This window comes from Scaptodrosophila lebanonensis, unplaced genomic scaffold, assembly GCF_003285725.1.
Source record: "Scaptodrosophila lebanonensis strain 11010-0011.00,11010-0021.00 unplaced genomic scaffold, SlebRS2 tig00000123-arrow-arrow-pilon, whole genome shotgun sequence".
Classification (NCBI taxonomy): Eukaryota; Metazoa; Arthropoda; class Insecta; order Diptera; family Drosophilidae; genus Scaptodrosophila; species Scaptodrosophila lebanonensis.
In genome coordinates this window covers 618,345-639,908 of record NW_022060581.1, presented here as the reverse complement: position 1 = coordinate 639,908, position 21,564 = coordinate 618,345, and the positions used below count along the sequence as shown (strand labels likewise).

The 21,564-nt window shown below is 38.1% G+C and overlaps 2 protein-coding genes across 6 annotated transcripts in view; one reads left to right on the top strand and one right to left on the bottom strand.

Annotated features, from left to right (window-relative positions):
• Positions 1–1,159: 1,159 nt before the first annotated feature.
• Positions 1,160–21,564, bottom strand: part of LOC115628670 (ecotropic viral integration site 5 ortholog) — a 36,660-nt gene continuing 16,255 nt past the window's right edge. Inside the window, exons 2-9 of one of the 3 annotated variants that reach the window (XM_030524839.1) lie at positions 8,157–8,652; positions 6,357–7,392; positions 6,169–6,283; positions 5,929–5,946; positions 4,890–5,551; positions 4,706–4,823; positions 3,585–3,683; positions 1,160–1,440 (exon numbers count right to left, since the gene is read on the bottom strand). In XM_030524839.1, coding sequence (XP_030380699.1) covers positions 1,303–1,440; positions 3,585–3,683; positions 4,706–4,823; positions 4,890–5,551; positions 5,929–5,946; positions 6,169–6,283; positions 6,357–7,392; positions 8,157–8,382 — 2,412 coding nt within the window. In that variant the 5' untranslated portion in view covers positions 8,383–8,652 and the 3' untranslated portion in view covers positions 1,160–1,302. Of the gene's footprint in view, positions 1,942–3,584; positions 3,684–4,705; positions 4,824–4,889; positions 5,552–5,928; positions 5,947–6,168; positions 6,284–6,356; positions 7,393–8,156; positions 8,653–21,564 lie in introns of all 3 variants that reach the window. The other 2 variants (XM_030524841.1, XM_030524840.1) reach the window with 2 other exon arrangements.
• Positions 14,487–18,229, top strand: LOC115628672 (sphingosine kinase 1). Of its 3 annotated transcripts, none has more exons than XM_030524843.1 (2): positions 14,487–14,757; positions 15,862–18,229. In XM_030524843.1, the coding sequence occupies exon 2, from the start codon at positions 15,929–15,931 to the stop codon at positions 17,942–17,944; it is 2,016 nt and encodes a 671-aa protein (XP_030380703.1). In that variant the 5' UTR covers positions 14,487–14,757; positions 15,862–15,928; the 3' UTR covers positions 17,945–18,229. The 3 variants fall into 3 exon arrangements, with proteins under 3 accessions (XP_030380703.1, XP_030380702.1, XP_030380704.1); XM_030524842.1 differs by having other exon boundaries at positions 15,849–18,229; XM_030524844.1 differs by having other exon boundaries at positions 14,558–14,634; positions 15,849–18,229.

Genomic DNA, 21,564 nt, shown 5'->3' with positions numbered 1-21,564 from the left:
TATAAATATGTATATATGTATACATATGTATATTATATTGCACTTGGAAAACTTCACTAAAATGCAGTTGATTTCTGTTTAGCTGCAAGCTGCCGAAGTTGTTTTTGTTTTTGTTATTGTTGTATTGTTTTGCGCTGTCCATATGCTTACGAATATCTGTGTACACACATATATCGTCTACAGTATTATGTAATAGCTATATATATACTTGTATAGTAGCTGTGGCTACTCTACTATGCGTGTGTCTGTTTGTTTATCAACTACAAATAACGCTAGTCAAGTTTTTAACCGAATATCGTAACTCAAAAATGTCGTCTTTCGAATATCGTGTTCTCGAATATCGTATTTCGAATATCGTAATGCAAATATCGTTTTCAGTTGACTTTTTGTTAGAGTTTTGAAATGTACTCTTGTATTATTCTTTTTTGAGACTATTTTTAAGTGTATTTTTTTTTTTTTTTTTTGTTATACATTTTGGCAACGCTTGTTAACATTATGAAAAAATTCGCGCTTTTTTCGCGCTTGGTTTCTGCTAAATAGCTTTTGTGTATCATATTCTTTGATTTTGCTTCGCTCATTAACAAATTCATGTATTTGTAATTATAATGATATATGTATGTAATAGAATTTATGGAAATGTTAAAAATAACAACAAAACAAAAATTGTGTGAACTCATGTTTCATTCTCGATGTTTCTTTCTTCTTTTGTTTCGAGTTGCATTTTAAAACTTACACTTAAAAATGTTTTTGTTGTTGTCGTGCATAAAATTCATAATTTATGTTCAGTATTATACTTTACTTTATATTTAAAATACATACACATTTCATATTTCGCCATGTGCTTTCTTCTATGTAAACTATAGGTGTTTAACATTACAAGTGTTAACGAAACAGAAAAAATATGCTTCAATAATAATAATAATGATGACAATAGACTTTGGAATTAAATAAATAAATATGAGTGTTAATTAAAAACATAACAGCAGTAATACTTAAGAGTAATGTAAATTTAATAATAGTAGCATTACCGAAAAAAAAACAAAAAAAAAATATCACTAAATTTAAATAATAAAAATATTTTGTATACAAAATATATATAGATAATATTTTAATTTAAATTCAACTACTTATATGAAGTTTTCAATATTTCTGTGGGTCATTGTCGCTGTGCCCGTTCCGACGATGATGGGATGGGATGGGTTTTAATGGGATCCGCACAGAAACATCTATACCGATGTTTTTATATATAGATATAGATATATATGTTTATATATAAATACAGCTGACATATTGCATTGAATATTATGTGGATAGCTCCGTACTCCCGCGCCGTACCATATTCAGATCGTTAAAGTCAATTTCATTGGACTCTATCGATTGGATCGAACCACTGCGCAGTTTATTGGATGGGAATTTGCCGCGACTTTTCAGCGCCGTTAACTGCAGCGGAAATTTTGGCCGATTAGTGTTGTGGTTGTTGTTGCATTGTTGTTGTAGATGTTGTTGTTCTTGTTGGTATTATGTGCATGGGTGCTTTGATTTTGTTTAACTACGCTCTTTCATGTTATCATTAGAGAGTTGTGTTTTGTGTTAAGAGAAAGAGAGAGAGAGAGAGGCACGAACCAACACCATCATACACACGCATAAAAGCACGACAATGAAATAGAAACACAAAAGTTGGATATCGTACGGAAGACAACAACAGCAAATGTGTTGTTATGTGCTTACGTAACTAGTATGTATTATATATGTATATGTATAGTATGTGGAAAGCGTGTTTAAAAATTTTCCTGATTATTGTTACAAAAATTAGATAGAAATGATCAAGCGATTCGTGTTGGCATGCAAAATATAATTACATCGATCGGGTCGAGTGCAGATGTGATGATGAAACGTATTTGATTTCAGCTTTCATTTCGGTTTAGTATGTAAGCATGTATCCTGTAACAACATACAACAGATAGTGTGTCAGAACACATAAAGCAAGCCCATACAAGTCTATAAAAGCATGTTCGACCGTGTGATCGTCTGTCTGTCTGTATGAACGCAAAAATCTTAGAAAGTATAGCAAGTACAGCCACCAACCTTGGGGTGCAGGTTCCCACATAGGTTTTGTTCTTTTCATCCCAGCCCGTTATAAATATTTGTCTAAAATTTTAGTGTAGCTTCTTGTTAATGTAGGCTGGCTAAAACTGGCTAAATCTCCGCTTATGTAAAATTAACTGACATGCCATTCTTTGTGAAATTTTTCCTAAATTTTCAGAATCAAGCTGCGAACTTTAAAAGCTGCAGCTTTTCAAAGCGATGTTAAATAGTGGCAAACGGTTTTTGGGTGGCATTAAAAATAAAAACACCTTTTTTTAAGCGAATGTTGTAAAGCATAAATCATTCACTGCTGTAGCTAACAATATAGAGATAAATAGTAGTGGAAAAATTAGCATACATATGTATATAATTAAGGACTAGCGACTATGAGATCTTTTTGATATTGATGTATATAGAAGACAGATCAAATTCGTATTGAACATATAAACTGAAGGAAATTTGAAAACCTTGGCAAAAGGCAAGGCATTGCAGACAAACTAACCGAAAAGCATTAAAAAAATAATTTGGTAATATAAGTATTATCTATGACATGCTTCAAATGGTAAAGATTGGAATTCGAAGGTCTAGAAAGGTCATGCAAATATAGTGGATCTGAGCTAATCAAGTGGTACAATGGATATTGAAATGGAGGTATAGAATAGGAAAATAGTATCAAAATACATTAACAAATAACATCAGGCATGAGTAGGGATTATGATCAACTTTACTGGTCACAACTAGGAGTCTATAAACGTATGTATACTTAGGTAATTGGCATACAATGATTTGAGCAGTAATAGAGACCTTATAATGCGGTAAGTTTCAGTTTTTTAGTTGCTCCTTTCTTTTTTGGTTGTTGTTCTTGTTGTTGTAGAGTTGATTAAAATTAAATTAATGTTATGGTTAGGGTTGAATATAAATAGTTGGCTGATTATTTTCGATTAGCATTGCGAATTAGCTTAGCTTATCCATTTCCACGGTTCAGTGTCGGGACTTGTTATAGGCGTGGGATACTAAAGAAGAGACAAGTTGCGTGTTTTGTTCGATTGTTTTTTTTTTTTTTTTTTTGCATTGTGTGAAGAAGAGATTTTGATGAGAAACAACAAGATTATTACAAATATTTTTAGCATAGGTTTTTTTTTAAATGTAACCAAAATCGAAAGAAAAAACGCAAGAAACAAAGAAGCGGCTCAACAAAAACAATAAAGCCATGGTAGCGCCGACGAATGAGGACCTTGGCAAGCGCTAGCGACAATGCGAGGCTCATTAAGGACACAGTTTAAGCTTTTGCTGTCCCGATAATGGGTGCCGTTTACATTAATTAGTTTGCGAATGTGAGGAGAGTGAGTGTATTAGGTGTGATGGAAAAATGATTTGATTTTATTTATTTTTTCGTTTGTTTTGTGTCTAGGCATTGTTTCTGGTGCGCTTAGTAAATGAGAAAGGAAACCAAAAACCAAATGACTGAATAATGGTGAAAATATTGGGATAGCACCTACCTCGGCTTTCATGTCGGCCAACCTGTCCTGCAGGTCGCGCACCTTGTCCGACTCGTCCAAGTTGGCGCGCAGTTCGCCCTCAGCCAGCATTTCGGAGTTCTGCAAAGAGGACAGCAATATTTAATATAAAGATTAAAGTTATAGTAAAACAAGAGAAGTTCTCTTATCCCCTTTAATTATTAAACAAAGTCGACATCAAAAGTTTTAAAAGAAAAACTTGTGAAAGAACTTGTAAGCTGACATCAGAAGTCGCTGGATTTGGAGGGGATGTGGTAGGAAATGGCTTTGCAAAGCAATAAAGCCCCTCTCGAACAGCCTACAACTATATTGACTCTATTGAATCATTCCTAAGGTAGCTATATAAACTATGGAGGCTATATATTAGCTATATGGGTGGGATATCGATTCGTCTCATTTTCATTCCGTCTGCCATTTGCGATTTTAAAAAGAAAATGTAGCAAAACCTAAACTTTTTTATTACTACGCTCTAACAAAATAAAAAAAAATATAAAAAAAAAATAATAATAATAATAATAATAATAATAATAATAATAATAATAATAATAATAATAATAATAATAATAACAATAGTGTTGTAGTATAGCTGGTACAGCGGTATAACGAGATAGGAACAATCAGTTGGAATCACACTGCAACTTTCATAAGAGAAGAACATATCTTAAATAAAGATGAAAGATTTAAAAAAAAATTATGCTTTGACTGTTAGATCTGTTTGTTCTGGCCATTCGTCCGAAAGATCTTTCAGGTTTTTAAGCATCAAGCTAATTAGTCTTACGATAAAGCGAATTTCTTCGTCAACAGCAGGTTCTTTAGAATTTGCCATTCCGATATTTAATCCCAGTTGACCAGCAACTAGTTGAACATTTGGATAAGTAAAAGCCCCTATTCTGGCACTTGGCAGAGGAGTTGAGAGCTGCGGCATAGTTGATGTGGAAATCGTATCAGACATGTAATCTTTTCTTGCTTTCAATTGCTATTTTCGTTACGTTTTCTCTGATCGATCGGGAATTCACAAAGCAGGAATGGAATGGAATTTTGTTACCATGGTTGGCAAATCGGATCAGACGGACATCAATTTTTGTGTCTATGAGCGGACAAACCTTTGTTTCCAGTCGAGATATCTCCTGTTTCAGTTCGGCAACCGTTTGGCTTTGCTCGGTGAATTTGATTTTCACATTCATCAGTTCATCCTTCATGCGAGATTCCAAATCCGAGTATCTACATAGTGAGGGGGGGTTTAGTATTATTTTTCTATTTTCTGTGCATCTTCTTCATTCGCCTCACCTGTGTTGTTGTTCACGCGCCTTGTTCGACATCTCCTTCTCGCGCGACACAGCCATTTCCAACTCCTCCTTCAGCTTCTTGTTCTCCTCATCCTGGCGACGCAGCTGATTTGTTGAGACCTGCACCTGTGTCTCCAGCTCCATGACCTTCAGACGCAGCTCCTTCAGCTCCGTCAATGTTTCCATTTCGCGTATACGCGTGGTCATCAGCTCCTCCTCGAGCTTCTGTGTGTGCTCATTCGCCTTTGAGTTGTCAAAGAAATTGGTGAGCAACTTCTTGGGCGTCGAGTCCATGGCGGCTGTATTGTGTTCATTCCGTTGGTTCTCGGCCAGCTGGCGTTGCCATTGTGTGCTCAGCTCTTGAACGCGCTGTTTGAGATCCTTCAGTGAGAGCGAAGCCTCGGCTTCGCGCAGTTTACTGGCAATTAGCTCGTCCTGCAAATGCGCCACCGAATTATCGGGCGTGCTTTCGCGCAACGTCTTCTTATCTTCCTCGAGCTCCTCGATTTTCGCCTTCAAATTACGAATTTGATCCTCGCTCTCGGCCAGAGTCTGACGCACTTTGACAAGCTCCTCCAGCAAACAGGAGACCATTTCGTCACGCTCCTTCAATTCCTCCTCCTTGGTGCACAGCTCATCGATAGATGATTGGCGAGAATTGTTCTACATAAACGAATTTCAATATCATTAGTGGGATATACGATAATAAAGTGCAAGTAAGCAGTCAAGCATGCAGTTAATTACGATTAAAGGTTGTTTAAATGTTACACAAGTATATGAATTGTAGAGAGGCTATCTCTTGGACAGTAACTTATCAGGATTCCTTCGAATGAAGGGCGCTTCAATTTACAAATGTTAAGTGAATTATGTTTATTTACATGGAGTAGAAATATGCAGAATAAATTGAAATATTAGTAGTTAGTAAACTGATTCATGCAATTACAATTTCTAGGGATTACGTTTCTTAAATCGAATCAAAACTTTCAACAATTAGTGCTACTGGAGATGAAAAAGCTCGCCCGAGAACGAATTTTACTTACGCTATCGATAGAAACATTCTGTGTATGCGTTGCGCAAGTTTATTTTTTATTTTACAAGTTGTTTATAACAAGTTGTATGTTTAGGGAACATTTTGATAGATATTTTTGTTTAATACCACAACCATGGGAAATAAAATAGAAATAGAACATCAGTTATTAGCAACGATTCTCACACTCTTTTTGGGGGTTTTGCTTGTTTTAGTTACAAAACTTGCTGAGTAAACGATAATTGAAACTTACGTTCTCCTGCAGCCTTAAACTGAGTCCTCGGACCTCCTCGTTGGCATTTTCCAGCTGATGGGATACCTCCAGGAAGGAGCGACGTAGCTGCATAAGTTCCGTTTGGATCGCATAGCTGCAATGGAAACCCGTATATACAGAGAATTAATTTGAGAATTAGAATTAGTTTGAATTAGTTTCGTACGCACCTCGTCTCCTCCTCCTCGGCCCGCGACACCTGACCCCGCACCAGACGATCTGCCAGCTCGGCACTCTCAGCCTCGAGCAGCTCATTGCGTTGCTTCAGCATACAATTCTCACGACGTAAGCGTCGTAGTTCTACCATCTCCTCCTGCTCCTTCTTTTTCAAGTCTTGATACTCTTTCTCCATTTTCTTCATGCGCTTGCTGTTGATCTTAATCGAGTAGGCCAGGTTGAAGAAGCCCTCGGTATCGGCCTCGACGCGACCGGGCAGCTCTTTCTGGAAGAACTTGAGCATGGCCTCCATGTCCAGGCAAAGCAGCGTCTCCTTGCCCGTCAACAATAGCGCCAATGCCACCTTGAATATGAACTCCATGCCCTCGCTGAGGAACACGTCCATAATGCGACAGCTTAGGTTCACATTTAGTGTGGTAGTGTAGAGGGTCAGGAACCAGCTGGAGGCATACATTGTGGTTTGAAAGCCCTGCTGCTGGAAGTGTATGTGCATATCGGGAATTTGCTCCTGCACCAGATTCTCCAGTTGGTACATGCAGAGGCCCAGTTCCGACATCGAGGGCTTGAACATGTGACGCATACGATGCTGCTGCATGATCTGGACGAGCACTGCAAAGGCCTCCTCCTCGGGCATCTGCATGAGCAGCAGTCCAACAATGAAGCCAGAGCCCTGGCAGTAGCCCACCTCGCGATCATGCAGCGAATAGGCCTTGATCACATTGAAGAGGGCCTCCTGGCCGGGTCCATCTTTCTCCTTGAAGAAGTCCACCTCGGGATACGTGCGGGCAATGTCCCGTCTGATCACCTTCTCGCATGCCGATGTCGCCTTTATATAATCCGCATACTGTTTCTTATCCGCATCCGCTGCCCCACTCAATTGCTGCCACACAATCGCCCGAAAGTGGTGCGGAATGCCGCGACGAACCAACTCTCGTACACAGGGATTTTTGCGCTTCAGGGCACCCTCCCAATCATTCAGTATGGTTGCCCAGATGGTCCAAATATCCTCTTCAGCCACCGAGTTGCCGCCTAGTGTTATCAAGAAACGATATAATGTCATACTGGTTTAATGATCGGGACTTGAGCTGCCAGCTAAACAATAGCAATGGCAACAGCAAAACATTCTTAATACTATTTCCCAACTATTTATCTTTTACGTATCTGTCAAATCGTAAATATCTGACGTATTTGTTAGCAACGTATCTGAACTAAGTAATTTAGTGGGTTTCAATCGAAAGTAGTTTTGTGTTTTTAATGAGAACCCAACGATAATAAACTTCTACCCCAAAACCTTAAGTTGATTTCTGCCTTCAACGGAAGAAAGAAAAGTTTATGAACGCACATAAATTTTCGCTTTGATTGTTTATTAAACCCCCCCCCCCCCCCCCAAAAAAAAAAAAAACCGTCAGATTATCTGACGTGTAGTCAGAGCGCCTATAGTCGATAATAGTTTAATTTTTCGACCATTTTTGGATGCAAACAGAACGATTAGACTTACATATACACAAGAAGTAAAAGAACTAGAAAATAACAGACAAGGTCAATTTCTGGATGTGGAATAAATACCCGTCAGAAAAATTGTTAATTAAATTTTTGCAAACAGAACGATTAGACTTATACACAAGAATTTAAAGTAGTAGAAAAGAACAGACAGGGTCAATTTCTGGATGTGGAATAAATATCGATAGTAGTTTTGCTATTTGGCTAAAGAATGTCTCTACACCTTGTCAATAATTGTCAGAACTCTTTCTAATCTAGCTAGCACCTTAAGTCTTACGATCTGCAATACTTACTCGATGTGAGGCTTATTTGACTCGTATCCGAGTTCTTGCGACTGTGCGTGGAGTGGAGCGAGTTGAGGCTCTTCGCATCGCTCTCGATCAGCTTGTTGGCGGCCTCCAGTTTGGCTAGCAAATCCAATTCCGAGTTGGGCAAATTCTCTTCGGCTGTGACGCACTTCACCTCCATTTTCTTGTTGCTCTCCGTCTGTGGCTGAGTCGCTGTTGTGGTCAGTGTCATTGCAGACTTGACGAGCGAAACTGCTTGGGGGGCTATAATGTTGGAATTCTCCTTCTCCTTTTCTCTCTCTCTCTTTCTCTCTTTCTCCCCTTGTTTGGCTCACTCTTAAGATGCGTTTATTGATGTTGGTTTTATTCTTATTGCAGTTCGATCTCCAACGTTTTCCCTTATTGTTGATTGTTAAATGTGCTTCTGGATTGTATTTGTTGCTTCAGTTTAAAGCCTAAGACCCCAACGATTGCTCAGCGCGCTGCATAGTTCGGCTCTTCACTGCAATTAAATGGGAGATACAAATTGATAATTAGAAATATGTCTATAATGCTATATTCGCTTACATACAATTAATAATAATGTAGTGATGTTGTTGAATGGAAATCGACAGCCACGCTTATAGTCTGTCTGTCACGTAACTCTTGATTTGGCCAACTAATGCCTCGAATTTCCAAACTCACAACTCACTTTCAATTTATTGGACAAGAGTGGAACCTTTTAATGTTGACATTTAAAGAAGAAGAAGACAAAATTGAAATATGCGTGCCACATAATACGAGCAGCGCTAACAACAAAAATTTAAGTAAACCATGTTCTTGTTCTTTTTTAAATAAATTTCATTGACTTTTCTCATTGTTTACACAATACGTGCGCCCCAAAAAATAAAAAATTGAAACAGAAGCCTGCTCTGGGCTTTTACGCCGAAGCGTCTGTTTCTGTTTTGTACAGAAATGATAAAAAAACGCCGCCGACTGCCTGTCTATATGTGATGGGTGTACGTATCTATCTAGCCGGGTATCTTTGTAGCTGCCTTTGCTGGCGAAGCAGCCAATAATACTTGAACAAAAGTGCCTAATGCGCATGACGACCGAAATATAATAACAATAATAATTTATAAATAAATAAATAGGCCGTCTAATTACTTAATGGACATGGCCAGCCAGCGGGCAAATTACAAGCCAACAGAGAGCGAGCAGCCGGTAAGCCGGCCCATTCAAATGATCTACTGGCAAAGGCCCGGCAGCGTTACTTTTTTCAAATGACACACACGCCTGTGATTGCCGGCTCCCTGACCTAATTTGCAACTTTCAGGCCAGGCCGGGCCAGGCCAGGAGACAAACAAAAGGCTAACTGGGCCAATGCCACTTGAGGCAATCACAATGACCAGTCCCAGACCATTTACATGAGCCTTTTGACCTTTATGAGTTACAGTACGAAAGATATAGTTTATAATAATAATAATAATGGACCTCAGCAGTTCCTTGATTGTAAGATTCAAGGGGATAGGCAGGGGGAACGTTGACCCCCCCCCCCCCCCCCCTTAAAAACAAATTTTCCATACAAAGTCGACCTTAGAATGGAACTGAGTTGGATTTGTTGAAGTTTTTTCATTGGTCATATGTATAAATTATTTTTTAAATGCATCGTGCATTATTAAATCAAAATTTTAATTTTTTGGCCCCCCCTTTGGTAAAAGCTGCCTACGCCCTTGGTAGGATTTCAATATCAGCTAATATCAGGAAGTAGTTTCAGTCTTTTATAGAAAAGATATGAAACTAACATTTTCATAACACAACAAAAGCTTTGGGAACCACCAGTGAGAGCTGAATATTCGATTTATAATTATCGACTAAATCGCTTCCCATTGAAAAGGTGAATTACTTGTATTTTAGTTTAAATTTTCTTTTTGTGAGACCTGGCCGTATAAAGCTTATCTTGCTTTCTGAATTATAGGACTGCTGGCGACAAAAGTAGATTTGTAGTCCACAAATATGCTCGCTAAGTTTTGGGATTCTCTATAAACCAAATTATTATTGTTATACGATTCGAATTGTTAATCGGATATTGACACTGTTTGGGTAAAATATCTCACTTATGTAAATAAAATGTAACGTTATTGTCTTAAAATTGCCTAGTCTAAGTACATTATTACAACACCTTGCAGATCTGCCTTAGCCATAGTATAGCTTCCTATATCTAGGCAGTGCAAGATTCAGGTATATTGATTCGCCTTAAAGTAAGTTTTCAATTTATTTTTTAGATAAAAAAAACGATAACAATTGTGTAATTAATACAAGTAAGAATATAGTTATTCGATCTGAAAAATTGAAGTCTTAGATATTGAATAGTTTCCTGGGAGTTGAAAACTTTCATTCATTTTTGTATATACTTTGTAGTAGTTTTTCGATAAAAAAAAGGTCGCAACAGATTGATCTTTAAAAGAAAATACTCTATTGCAGAAGAATAAATTACTGAACTAGTTTATGAAATAGCTCTCATTTTTTTTCAAACTGGAATTTGTTATTATTTCAAACAACTCAGCTAGAAATTCAACATTTTAATCATTAAAATTTAATGTATTCGGTAGTTCAAATATATTTGTATACCCTGTGCCCAATGCCTAAAAAGACTTATTACTTGTAGGGTTGGGCAAGGTATGCAACAGGTAGAACCATCTTTGTCGTTTTATCTGTCTATCTGGTTTGATTTCGCAAACATTTGATCCTATGATATGTAAACTCTCCTAATCCCTAGTCAACCCGAGTTTATTTTATTTGTTACCCTTCATTATCCGCTACAGAGTTTCGTCAATGCTATCCACAAGCCTAAAGCTACATGAACAAAACTTTGCATATGTATGTAAATAATAGATAATCTCTACCTCCATTTTAAATTAAATTTAAAACTGAACACATCAATTAAAGCCCGAAACTGAAGTTCAACAAGTTTTGCAATAATTTGGTAGCCCAAAAAAATTAGTCATCATATACTAGTTATACGTGAGACGTTTTAGGCAGCTCCCACACAGCGACGAGTACATTTATACATGACATCAATGTCCAAAACAGGTATTACCCATGCATGGCATGCAAATGATGGATGAGCATCGTGCTCGATTTTTTGTTGCTAGCCAGGGAGATAACAAATTTAGTTTTGAATTGCACAAAATAAGCAACATTGCATAAATCTTTATATCCATATAAGTACATACTATATATATATATATTCATACATGACTATTTTATATAAAACACCATAAACAATTACTTTACATCTAAAGTGTTAATGAAATCCTTCAACATACATTGCATTTGTGCTTCATAATGTTTTTTTATATTTAACTATTTACATAACATATAAGTGATGTTCGTCTTTCTGTCCGTCTGTATGAACGCAAGGTTCTCGGAAAGTATAAGAGCTAGAACAAGCCAACTTTGTATTCGTACTTCTCTAAGCCATAGGCGTGTCAAGTTTGTGTCCGTTCCCGCAATTATGGATTTTTCCATAACTCTCGTAAATCTTAAAATTTTTTACTCAAACGTAAAAATAGTAAAGAAACTTATAGTTGGGCCCGCTCGGCCCCAACACTCCATTCTTGTGTATATTACTTTTTGTAACAGCATTGTGCAACGATATAGATATGATGAAGGAAGGATTATTGTTTGGTAAGCCATGTGACGCGGCGCGTCATGTTAAAATATGCAATCGATTGTTGGCTATAAATTACGACATCGCATGGCAGTACAAGATAAGGATAGCAATGAACTATATACTATACATGCATACGAGTACATGGATGATTCATTGGCAGACGACGCCCACAAAACGAGAAAGATACGAAAGAACATATGAATCATACATTACACCTTGGGGCAATAAACCGCCAAACTGTGTTCCAAATTGTTTCGTTTCGTAATCACACAAAATCGAGTATTCACGTAAGTTCAAAGTTACGTAAAAAATGATGTTCCTTTTTTTTATCCATCACTTAATTCAATTTAAAATTCGTTGACACGGCAATTGCAAGTACACAAATGGACCTTCTCCGCCACCCCAAAACATACACACACACACACACACACACACACAGACACACGACAGCTTCCGCATGTGCAACGAAGCGCAGCGCGCGAAAACAATAACAACAATTATATAGTAACAAAGCAAACAAAAATACATAACATAATACATAGAAACGGGTGGGTATACGAGTATACGAGTGTGTACATACTTATATAAAAAACAAACAAAACAGATGCACAAAATAAGTAATAAGTGGTCACTCAGTGGTGACCCTGCAGTTCGCCTTCTCCGAGCCAAGCTACCAGGAGTAAGCATAACTAGACTCACGTCGAACAACAAAATGGGAACACTATATCTATAACTATAAGAAAATTGTAATCAAAATGTAAATAATATTTAAAATTGGAATTTCTTTTCATTTGCACACATACTCGTATATCAACATTTTATGAACAATTTGTTTACGTTAATTTATTATTGATCAAATATAACTAGCAATATCTAATCCATCTAATATAGGCAATATCTATTTCCTTTATATAACAAAAAATAAAAGTAAAAATCTAACATGCAAGAGTTCCTACGAAACTTAAAAAAAAAAAACCAAGTTGCACAGATTTCAATTTTATTGAAGTATACTGATTGTCAGAAGGGTTTTGCATTTTAAAACATACTTCTGAAAGCTGCTCTAATAATAAATCTATTAAATAAAAGATTCTTATGCTTTAAGCCCAAGCTATAATCGATACTAGTGAAGAAAGTTTTTTTTTCGTATTCACATAAGACGTTTTGGTCTCCGAGATATAGGTGATTATAGGAGCGCCCCCCATAGGGGGGAAGTGGGGGGAATTTCAAAAAAATAAAACAAACTTGTATAGCGTACACACATAAGGCATCTTTATGCAAAATTTGGTGTCTTTAGCTCTTATAGTCTCTGAGATCCTGGTGTTCATACAGACGGACAGACAGACATAGATCGGCGAGTCGATTGTCATGCTGATCAAGAATATATATACTTTGTGGTATTTGCCACGCCTCCCTCTGCTTGTTACATTTCTCATCTCTCGCAAAGAGTATAATTAAAATATAAATATATAATATATATACATATATATAATATATAATACAAATTAAGTCGACTGTGCCACAAATTTACGAATCTCCTGCTACGATTTGCAGTTCCGAGTGTTCCAAACGAAAATTTTTATCGATCTTAACTAATTTCGATAAATATTGAATTTTGAAGAAGGTTTTTAGGCGCTGATACGCAGCCAAACAGATCTGCGGGGCAAAACTTTTCTTTTTTGAAGGGCGCTACAAAGACGAAACTTGTTGCCATCCGAGCAATGGGGTCATTTATCTATTGGGTCGTACGCTCTGAGTTCGGCAAATTTCGTTTCATTTTGGTTCGTTGCGGTTCGACTTGGTTCGACTTGGTTCGACCTCGAACGAGAGACCGAAGTGTGCAATTTTCAGATGCGAATATGAGATGAAATACTACTATTCGTATACATATGTATGTATAAAGAAAAGAGAAGAAGGAACAAAAGTGCAGCTTAAAATAGTCGCGATAAAGCAATTTGCGTGCGAACTTGTGAATATATATGTACATATGTATGTATGCATGTATGTATGTGCATACATATGTGAACAAATCAAATTCTCGCACGCAAATTAAGGCAATAAATAGAAAAAACATATTCAAGTCCAATAATCGTATACGCAATATGCAATATGCGCAAAGGCCAAATATACATACATATGTAGGTATGTATGTACATACATATGTAAATATGTATGTTGTATGTACATGCATGCACAGGGTGTTGATTATGGGAGCGAGCTGTGGAGCTGCTATTTCTGTTGTTTTTGTTTTTTTGTTGTTGTTGTTGTCTTTTGAGGCTTTTGGTCAGCGCCAGCAGGCCAACAAGCACGCTAAAGATATGAGCCACATAGCACACTTTTAAACATCGATACGCTGCGATACGTGTTGATTAGATTGTGAAACGGCAACAACAGCAACAGCAACAACAACAACAACAATAGCAACAGCAGGCAAAGCAACACAGACAGGGAAAGCAACGACAATGCCCAGCAGTAATAACAATAACAACGTGGCGAGTTAGTCAACTTTAGTTCGTGCTCGTGAGTGTGAGCGTTGTCTGTGTGCTTGTGTGTATGTTTGTGTGTGTGTGTGTGTTTGTGTGTGTGTGTGCGAGACACAAAATCGCAATACCAAATCTGTTCAAAATAACAAAAAGTTAGTTCATTTTCACGCTCAGTGCGCAACGTTGAGTCGCATGCACACTGGAGAAGCGCAGAATATCAAAAGCCATTAACGCCTCCCAAAATTTAAAAAAAAAAATCCGAAACAGAAACAACAAAAAAAAAATAAGTGAGCAACAAAAATAATAAACTGCTAGAGAAGAAAATGAATCGATAAAACATATAAACAAGGTAATAAGAGACAGAGAGAGAGACGGAGATAAAACGAAAACAATTATTGAAAATCAACATAAACACTTAAAAATAAAAATCATAATAACCATCGTCAACAACAACAGCAATTATAAAAAAAAGGTATACAACTAACTTGAGATCCATAACAAAAGCAACACACACACACAAATAGCATACAAACACAATTTTGTGCACACACTCCCGGTCAATTGAATGGGACAACAGTCCACTGATCTAATTCTTCAGTAATGTTTAAATAAAATTTACACTAGCGGAATTGGAATGAATACTTCTGTTTAATTCCGAAAAAAAAAGACAGAGTTGTTTGATTCCGCAAAAGATTATGGAAGTCTTCAACAGGCTCAGGATGTGAACAATTTTCAAGCTGTTCCTAGTGATTGGCCAACGTTTTCATATCCATGTTAACAAAGCGTTGCTTATAGTTGCGTTTACTAAACAATTCCTTTACAAATCTTAATCCGAACCCATCAACTGAAGAATCAACCAAACTCTTATCATAGATATCAATAAAAAAAAAAAATCTCAAATATTCAAACACATAAACACAAAGACTTCAAGAAAATGCTTATCGTTGTGTTTACTGAACAATTCCTTTGCAAATCTTAATCCGAACCCATCAACTGAAGAATCAACCAAACTCTTATCATAGATATCAATAAAAAAAAAAAAAAAATCTCAAATATTCAAACACATTAACACAAAGACCAAGTCTTCAAGAAAATGCTTATCGTTGCGTTTACTAAACAATTCCTTTGCAAATCTTAATCCGAACCCATCAACTGAAGAATCAACCAAACTCTTATCATAGATATCAATAAAAAAAAAAAAAAAAATCTCAAATATTCAAACACATTAACACAAAGACCAAGTCTTCAAGAAAATGCTTATCGTTGTGTTTACTGAACAATTCCTTTGCAAATCTGCATCCGAACCCATCAACTGAAGAACCATCGTAACTCTATTCATGCCTAGATATAAAAATGAAAAAAAAATCTCAAATATACATACAAACACAAAAGCACATCATCTTTTTTTTAAATCAATTAACGTTTAGAGATGAGCAAATATTTGCCGTAAATAATATCTGAAATCTTACGACAAAGCACAACCGAACCTATTCAGTTGATCGAGAGTGTAGAAACAAAGACAAAGCGAACGATCAGGTTGCTTCACTTTCAGTTGCCGCTCAGTTTTTTATTTCAGTTGCTTTCGCGCAAAACAGGGAGCACAAGGTTAAACGAAGAGGAGAGACAATAGCCGTAAAGGGGTTATGACGGCCACAACAGTGCAGCCCACGCAGCAGACGACGGCGAGAATGGAGCAAGTGAAGATGTCGCGACACTTGTCGCAGTCAAGTTCGTGCACCAGTGTAAGCACCCTTACGACTCCGGAACTTTGCGAAATCTTCTATGTGGAGAATCGACGTAAACAGCATATGAAGATCGAGGTGCGGTTGTGTTCCCAGGGCGTCTATTTGCGCCGCCAAACCGAGACCGAGTACGTTAACGAGCAGCTGATACCCATTGAGGACATCATTGGATCTCGTTGTGGGCCGCGTCTCAAGAAACGTGCTCGCGGCGGTCTCAGTTCCTGCAAGAATCCCAGCGAAACACAGAACGATGAGCCGGCGGCTCCACAGGCTGACGCCGATAATAGTGCATATCTTTATATCTACGCCTATTTGAAGCAGGAGAAGCCGCTGCGACGAATACAGACTTTGCGGATCTTACGCTTTCGCTCAAACAGTGACTATGGCTCCAATTTACGGACCGCTGCGATCTGGCATCGGAGTATACGGGAGCACAAGATGAGGTCCAGCAGTAGAAGCTGGGACTCGGATGGCAAGCAGCTGCTCATCTTGCTCAATCCCAAGTCGGGTTCGGGCAAAGGGCGCGAGCTCTTCCAAAAGCAGGTAGTGCCACTGCTGCGCGAGGCGGAAATACAATATGAGTTGCACATCACGACGCATGCGCAACACGCTCAGGAATTGGTGCGCACGCGCAAGGATCTACTCGAGCGTTTTTCGGGCATCATCGTAGCCTCGGGCGATGGACTCTTCTATGAGGTACTCAATGGATTGATGGAGCGCATGGATTGGAGGCGAGCGTGCAAGGAACTGCCACTTGGCATCATACCCTGTGGATCCGGGAATGGATTAGCAAAGAGCGTGGCCCATCACTGCAATGAGCCGTACGAACCGAAACCGATTCTTAATTCGACGCTCACGTGCATTGCAGGCCGTGCCACGCCCATGGATGTGGTACGCGTAGAGCTGGCGCAACGCAACAAACACTTTGTGAAGTATTCGTTCCTCTCTGTCGGCTGGGGACTGATCGCAGACATTGACATTGAGAGCGAGCGGTTGCGATCGATTGGTGCCCAACGCTTTACACTGTGGGCCATCCGGCGACTAATAACGCTGCGCACCTATCACGGCAAGCTCTACTATTTGCCGATCTCAAAAAATGCCGCAACACCCACGCCCAGCAACGTCCCAGCCAGCACTGACCGTACAAGCGACGATCCCCAGGACGATGCCCAATGCGATCCCGATGTATCCGGCCACCTTGCCGCTCGACTCTCGTTACCTGTTAACACAACTGAGTTTAAGGATCTAGCCGACGATGATCCGCCGGACGACACAGGCATCACGCTGCCAGCCAATGGTGAGGATCAGGATGAGGATCAGTTTGTCGACGCCCTGTCCATGGATCGATCCATGTATCGCCAGCATGGGGACAGTTGGCATTCGGCTTTCTCTCGCCGCACTGCCTACTACTCGATTGCGGGACAGAGCATGCGCTCCAACTGCAGTCGTACGCCGAGTCTAGCCCAGCGCATCGAAGCCGCCAATGCCCAGTTTGCGGAACTGGTGCCCACGGGCACAATGCCAGCACTACAGTTACCTCTGCCCACTGACCAGGGCTGGATATGTGAAGAGGGCGATTTTGTGATGGTTCATGCCGCCTACACCACCCATCTGGCATCCGATTGCTTTTTTGCGCCCGCTTCCAAACTAAACGATGGAATCATTTATCTAATGGTCATACGAGCCGGTGTCAGTCGATCCCAGTTGCTGAACTTTCTGCTCAGCCTAAACGATGGCAGCCATTTGCCCGAACCCGATGATCCCTTCATCCGTGTCGTGCCCGTGCAGGCGTTTAGGATCGTCCCCAGTGGGTCGCAGGGCATTATGACAGTGGATGGAGAACTTGTGGACTATGGAGCCATACAGGCCGAAATCTTTCCCGGAATGATCAATGTGATGGCCACCAATGGGCAATAGCGTACAAGTACCATTGTTCCATTACGTTTCGAAGCTCAATATTTTTATTGTAATTTTTTTTAAACACTTTACACCTTTTTTTTGCTAGACCTATTGTAGTCTTATGTGGTAGTAAGTATTATGCAAGTTAATTCTTAACAGTATACATACATACATATGTATTAGTATGTGTGATTGGTGAATCGATAGATGGATTATGTTATAATTATTATTATTATATTTCTGTGTGTTAAATGTGTGTTTGAAATCCACACAAATAAAAGGCCTCCAAGGCATTAGCCCCCACTCAGCTGCAGTTTCGATTAGATTACGACAATTATGTGACGCAGATCATTCAGTTCAGCTGCTGGCTCCGCGATTTCAAGTGCAAGTGAGCAAAGCCCAATACGCCCAATACCCATCCAGCTATAAATTAATACAAATCGGTCGTATGCCGCACCTTATCTTGAGACTCGACGCTTGGCTAGTGGGCGACGTTCAAGTGAATTTTATGGAGGGGCCGGAGTCATCAATGCTCTCCATTATGATGCAGCGATAATTGTGGCCATGGCAACGAACAGTGTGTTCAATTCTAAATAGTCCAATTGTATTTGGAGAGTATATGAACTTTAGAAGCAGTGTTCTATTTAAATTTTCCTCTCAAGTCAAGATAATTGTTGCCGATCGTTTTCACTTTTCCTGCAACATTAAGGCAGCGGAAGTGTCTTCCCTCACCCACAAATGCATTGACAAGTTGCTTAGGCTTTTCAGAAAATAACGAAACTATCGATACATCGATTTATTAATTGATCAGAATAGCACATTTCTGTAAAATATCAATAAAGTGTAAGCAAAGAAAAAATATCAACAACTCCAGCAGGTATAGTCGACTTTTCATACATGGCCTGTATAGTGGAGCTATATAAAGAAATCAAGCGTATCAATGGCTTTTAATTATAGCACCACTATCGATTGCTCCTTGTTTTACGGCATCTTCAAAAGACCCATTTGAAAGTATTGTTGCATTTATATAAATATTTAAACAAGAAAAGAGAATGTCGAGGGGGCTCCAAACTCCAGAAGAAAAAAACAAGAAAGGAATGCAAAGTCACTGTACCACCCTCAAAAAAAAAAAAAAAATTACTAAAAAAATTTAATAATTTAATTAATTAAATTAAATATAAAATACTCCATATATGCATACATACATTTATATATTTATATATACGTATACCAATTTTGGTTATTCTAGCTCTTATACTTTCTGCGATCCTTGCGTTCATACAGACAAACAGACGGACAGACAGACAAACGGACATAACTATATCGACTCGGCTTGTCTTCCTGTTCAAGAATATACATACTTTGTGGGGTTTGCCACGCCTCCTTCTATGTGTTACTTGTACACTCGCACAAAACTAATATACCATTTTACCCTTTGGGTATAGGGTATACAAAAACAATCTTGATCTGCCTAAGGCTTAGGAAAGCCTCGATACCAAGTTCGGTTATTCTAGCTCTTGTACTTGCTGAGATCCTTGCGCTCATACAGACAGACGGACATGGCTATATCGACTCATCGTCTTATACAGATCAATAATATATGTATGTATATACTTTTAAGGTTCTGCTACGCCTCCTTCTCTGTGTTACATACATTCGCACTAAGCTACAGGGTATAATTATTTGATTCTTTATTCCTTACTGTTTGTGAATGATTAAGAACTCGTGGGTATTAAATGAAAGAAATGTTTATTTTATGTACTTTAGTATTTATTACTAGATCTGTTTGTTTTTCAGTTATCTATAAAATAGTTTTGATGCCATCATATAATTGAATGCTATGTGCTATTTATAGCTAAGCCTAAGTCTATTTTAATAGACCTTAAGCACAAATTAATTCCATCATTGCTTCGTTCCACATAAAATATCATAAAACTCCCTGCGCTATCAGTTCTTTTAAGCGAGCTATTTTATCAGAGCGTTTGCACTTCTCACCTCATTCAACATTATCTACGACATGCCCACACATTCTATATAAATATAGAAAATTACCAAGAATTACAACATTTTCAAGATAAACTTGTTAACATACAGTGGTTAAAAATTGTTCATTTCAAAGGAGGTGTAATTGTCCAGCGAGTGATGTTATTTGAAAAGTTCTTTAATTACCAAACTCTTCACAACTGTTGTATATAAAGTGTTAGTTGAAGTATCATCTTGGCAATACATCCACCTATAAATAATATGAGTAAGAATATTACAGAAAACATGCGGCTGGCATGAAGTCTTGAAGTACTCATAGACACACCCACATGGACTTTTGCGAACATTCCAATCGAATTCTATTATACATTTGTATTCGCTTTAGAAGAATTTCATTTTGTTAGCCCGCTAATATGTGTTGTTCTAAGCTTTAAGCTTATGGAAAATGCATTCATTTCAGACCCTGACGTAACTCGTCCAGCGAGGCATTGGGGGCGTTGGGGCCAGAGAAGGCAACTGGCACAAGTAACAACGCCCTAGTGTTTGGGATGAGGATAACGAGACACGAACGAGGACATGGCATTGCATGCCACAGCAAAAATTCTCATATTTTGACACATGTTAAATGTAATTCTCTTAACAGAATGTGCAGGTATATGTACATACGCCCATGTTCCTCAGCATACGTGAGCAGCAGCGAGAAAATAAAACCGACAAACTGACAAAGGCAGAGTAATGTAAAAAAACAGGTAAAGAAAATCCATGGATGGCTCCAAGGAGACTAAATTGCATTATTTTTTTAAAATTCCAGAATGACTTCTACATTGTCTCAGTTTTAAGCCTGAAAATATTACGCCTTGAACAGCTATATGATATAGTCATCTTAGAATATAATAAAGGTTTTAGTTGCAAACATTTGTTGGAAGCAAAATTTGCCTTGAAATGAAAAACTGCTCTTTGGTCGGATTCAAAACTTGTTCAGCATTATAAGCTAAAAGAAGTTTACTATTTATCTCGAAAATGTTTAATATTTCAAATACATCGATTCATCGATTAAAGACTTGGCTGTTAATTTTGGACTTTACACCGCTAATTAGTATAAAGCATTTCTGATAATGATAATGCATTTTCAGAAACGCCTTGGATGTCCTAGCGCACTAGCGAGGCACCTGGTTTCTAGGCCCAGAAAGAGCATATTATAAAAGTAAGTAAAATAAAAAAATAAAAGGTAAATAACATTATAATCTTCAAGCATATTTTATATTCTATAGAAATTTCAAAATACATCTAATTCTGTTTTTACACGGTATTTTCTTACACGATTTTGATATAACACGGTTTGAAAATTAAAAATTTCATATAAACTTCTTTAGAGATAAAGAAGGAATCCCCAATTTTTGCATATGATCAATGTCTCTTTTTACACGGTTGTGACTGGAAACAATCAACCGTGTAAAAACAGAACTAGGTGTAATGTACATTGATTTAAGTGCAATCCTATAGATGTATCCTATGGACAATTGTTATATTCCCCTGTGACGTACAACTCTTAATCCAGTTGCCACAATAAATAGCAGTACACCTGTTTAATAAAATGTAGTACATATTTTTTCATAAAAGTAAAATAAAATGCCTTAATGCATACACATTTTCTA